This window comes from Halichoerus grypus, chromosome 14, assembly GCF_964656455.1.
Source record: "Halichoerus grypus chromosome 14, mHalGry1.hap1.1, whole genome shotgun sequence".
In the NCBI taxonomy this organism is placed as follows: Eukaryota; Metazoa; Chordata; class Mammalia; order Carnivora; family Phocidae; genus Halichoerus; species Halichoerus grypus.
In genome coordinates this window covers 92,126,112-92,130,191 of record NC_135725.1, presented here as the reverse complement: position 1 = coordinate 92,130,191, position 4,080 = coordinate 92,126,112, and the positions used below count along the sequence as shown (strand labels likewise).

The following is a 4,080-nucleotide window of genomic DNA, read 5'->3' as shown; positions in this document are numbered from 1 at the left end:
GTGGGGCCGTCTCCGGGCCGGAGACCGTGAGCACGGCTGCTGTGGGTGTTTGCCTATAGGTGTTCGTGGGCTTGTTTCCATATTTCTGGGATGAATATCCAAGGGGCAAGCACTTCTCACCCACGAATGGATGAACCACGGACTAGTGGGAACTCTCCCATGTCCCAGCTGCTGAGGGGGATGGCGGTCACCGCCTTCCACCTCGTGCCCCTCCTGGAGGTGCCGTGGGGTCCTCGCCTCTCAGAGGAGGCCACTGTGGAGGGCCGGTCCCCAGGACGCGTGAGTGGGGGGTGAGCGTCACTGGGACATGGCTGGCCCCTGAGGAAGGAGGACAGCTCAGAGAAGGAAACTGGGGGCCGAGTGGGGTCCCCAAATATGTGCATATTCCAATCCCGGCCTCCAGAACCTGTGGGTGTGATCTTATTTGGAAAAAGGGTCTTTGCAGATGTGATTAATGTGAGAATCTTGAGGGGCACCTGGGTGGCTCAGTTGGTGAAGCGTCTGCCTTCAGCTCAGGTCATGATCCCAGGGTCCTGGGATTGAGTCCCACGTCAGGCTCCCTGCTCAGTGGGGAGCCTGCTTCTCCCTCTCCCTCTGCCTGATGCTCCCCCTGCTTGCCCTCTCTCTCTTTCTCAAATAAATAAATAAAATCTTAAAAAAAAAAGGTGAGAACCGTCAAATGAGATCATCTTGGATTATCCAGTGGCCCTAAATACAGTGACAAATGTCCTTATAAGAGGAGGAAGAGGAGAGACCCAGACAGAGCAGAAGCCGTGTGAACACAGGGGCAGAGACTGGAGGTGCATGGCCTCAGGCCCAGGGGTGTGTGGAGCCTGCAGACGCTGGGAGAGTCTCCGGCAGGAGTGCGGCCCCACCACCTTGACCTCGGACTCTGGGCTCCAGAGCTGGGAGGAGTGAATTCTGTGGTGATAAAGCCCCCAGTCCGTGGCCAGTAGTTATGGTGGCCCCAGGACATTGACACGTGTGCTCAGACGCTACCACCGCAGAAGGCAGGGGAGGGATGGGTTTGCAGAAGCGGCCCCATGCCTGCACCCAGCTTCCTCCCACGGCACCCTGTGCTGCCCCCCCTGCCTCCCCCCCTGCCCCCCCATGAAGCTCACACACCAAAAGGCCTGGGTGGGTTCCTCTACTTCTTGTATTTGAAGCAGGTATCTGGGAAGACAGAGCTTGGCTCTCAGATGGAGCCTCACTGGGGTCTCCATCCCCCAGCCCCGAGACCCTGGGGCTCCCCGGAACACCCCTGCCCCAGGCCCTCCCGGCCCAAGGCTGCTGGTGCAGAAGGTGGTGGGGCCTACTTTGGTTGCTCAGGCTGATGATGTTCTGTGGACCCAGTCCGTACTTTCTGCAGACTTTTTCAAATCTGTTCAGGAAGCTGGGACTCAGGTTCAGCACCCGTCCTGAGGACAGAACAGCAGGGGCTGGGGTCCCTCACTGCTTGCTCGGGACGGTGTGCAGAGGAGGTCTCAGGGGGACTTGGGCAGCGCTGAGGCCGAAGGGGGGGTGCCCTGAGCAGAGATGGGGCCGTGCCAGGTGGGGGTCCCCCACACTCCACGACGTGACCTGACCGTGTGTAGACAGGCAGGTGGGAGCCCCGTGTGTGGCCCAGAGGAGGGGGTCCCCGAGGGGCCTGGCCAGTCTCCCCCCCGGCAGGTGGGAGGGGTCAAGAGGTGGTACCATAGAGTGCCAGCACGTTGGTGTCTGTCCCGTTCCTGATGTTCCGGAGATGGAAGGTGATGTACAGTTTGTAATCGGTCTCCAACAGGAGCACCTTATTGTCGCCCTCATCTGTGTGGAGACTTGGCTCAGAGCGGCCCCCCGGCCCTCCCCGGCCCCTGCCGGTCCCCGGCCCCCACGGGTTATGCACTGGCTTGCTGTGTGGTGGTGGGCTGGTGGCCCTCGGCAGGAGGGGGGTGCCACCGGCAGAGGTCCCTGGGCATTGTTGGTAGAACAGTGCATGCTCGGGGAGGGCGCACCTGCCTCCCTGGGGCCTGGGCCAGGCTGGTCCTCTCACGGCACGGTCAAGCTGTCACAGGGCCCCGTAAGATCCCCTAAGTCAGAGCTCACCAGGAGACGGCCAAGGCCCTGAGGAAGGGGAGCGCGCTGCCACCAGCCGGGAAGACCCCCGTGCACTTACAGTTGACCGTGTACTCGCCGTCCTTCTCTGTCCTCTCGCAGACCATGGCCACCTGCACGCACTCCCCGTGCACCCTGAAACCAGCGGGGGTGATGTCGGGCAGCCGACCCGCACCCCGAGCCCGACCCCAGCGTGCAGCCCTGCCCTCCCGCTCTACGGGGTGGGGGCGGGGGGGACACCCGTCCTCCCCAGTCCCGGCCGAGACGGGCGGCACGCACATGAACAGGAAATGGAACCTCAGTCCGCCGTCTTGCAAGCTTTCAATATTCCGTATGAAGACCCTCAGGTCCCCATTTTCCTCGATCCGCTTCATGTCATTGGAAGCTATGGACACTGAATACCAGACCCCCGAAACCTGTAGACAAGGCCCCGATGGACAGGGAGACTGGGTGGCGGCCCTGGGACTTCTTGGTGCCTCCTTCCTGGGGCTGGGCCCCTGGGTGTATGGCTCCCAACCAGGGTCCTCCCCTCCCTGCCCTCCCAGAGTCCTCCCTGCCCCCCAGAGATCCCTGTAGCCATCACAGCTGGGGGAGGAGAAGCAAGCCCTTCCAGGAGCCGTGTCCTCCTCCCAGGTCAAAGACCCCAGATAGTGGGAGGACGGGGGCCCTGCAGCCCGGCCCCAGGGGAAGGCCCAGACTCCGGGCCGCAGACCCACCCTGGCCATGTCATAGTTCTTCCGCACAATGGCTCGGGGGTTGAGCTCCTGGGCGGAGACCAGGCTCAGCCCCAGGCTCAGCAGGAGTAGTGCCATTCCTCCTGGTGGGTGCCTCGCCTGCGGCCCCCTACCCTTATACCCCTTTCTGCCCTGTGGTTTCCGCCCCCCTGCCCCCAGCACTGCCTGTCCTCCCCACCTGCACGCTAGGAACACAGCCAAAGGCCACCACTGCAGCTGCCACCTCCCACGGCTCTCGGATGTCCTGGAGCCAACGACGGGCTCACCCTGCAATCTGCTTGGACAGAGTGTCCGTCTGGGTCAGAACCGCAAGGGGAAGTCAGGTCAGGCCGGGGGCCCTGGGCCGGAATCCCCGGCTGCAGGGGCCCCGGGTGACGCTGGGGCCTTCCTGGCCTCTCTCTGCTGCTGGAGCTGGGCGGCAGACAGCCCCGAGGGCGCCCATCCCTGCCTGGGCCTGGGCGTCTGGATTCGAGAGCATGTAGTTGCCATGCAGGACACCGTGTGGGCCGTCCTGGCCTTGAGGATGTGACTGTGAATTTGGAGTGAAGGTCCACAGAGCCCTGTAAGGGATGAATCCCAGGGGAGGGGACATGAGGGGGGCCCCAGGTGGTGGGGCCAGAAGGAGACTCTTCGGGGTTTGGGGTCTGGAGAGCACAGACGTGGATTCAGATAGATGTGGGCCTGGCCTCCACTCTGACCCCTTCCTGGCCAGGGTCCAGGGCAGTGGTGGAAAGTTCCCCGTCTCCCCGTGCTGCGTGCAGGTCCAGGGCCAGCAGAGGGCCTCAGGTGGACTGACCAGGACATTGGACACCAAATCCTATTAAAAGTACCAGATCACAGCTCGTGCACTGGTTGAATACTGTTCCAGGGTTTGTGATGACAGTGAGTACCAGTTCTCAGGAAGCCCCCTTCCGGCGGCGGGGGGCAGATAACCAGACAAACAGTGGGGCCGGCCTGCCCCACCCGCTGCTCCTGCCAACCACTGGCTGGCCCCTGGCAGGGAAGGACCCCCTCCCTGGCTGGCCCCTGCATGGCCCCTGCTGCCTCCAAACTTCTGTCCCGCTCAGGTGTGGCTTCCGGAACGCAGCACCTGACGTAGCCCCTCGGTCAATGTCCCATCCCCTGTTGGGCTTCCTTGTTCACTATTGGGCTCCTGTTCCGAGCTGGGCCCCCTTCTCTATCTGATTCACCAACTCACTCCCGAGGCAACAACCCTCTCCCTCCGCCTAAACCCGGCTTCCCTCTGTCACTC

At 62.8% G+C, this 4,080-nt stretch overlaps 1 protein-coding gene across 1 annotated transcript; it reads right to left on the bottom strand.

Annotated features, from left to right (window-relative positions):
* Positions 1–297: 297 nt before the first annotated feature.
* Positions 298–2,906, bottom strand: LCN9 (lipocalin 9). Its single transcript, XM_078061306.1, has 6 exons — positions 2,811–2,906; positions 2,374–2,510; positions 2,156–2,229; positions 1,696–1,806; positions 1,282–1,418; positions 298–318 (listed from the first exon to the last, which is right to left on the bottom strand). The coding sequence occupies exons 1-6, from the start codon at positions 2,904–2,906 to the stop codon at positions 298–300; spliced, it is 576 nt and encodes a 191-aa protein (XP_077917432.1).
* Between the last annotated feature and the right edge of the window lie 1,174 nt (positions 2,907–4,080).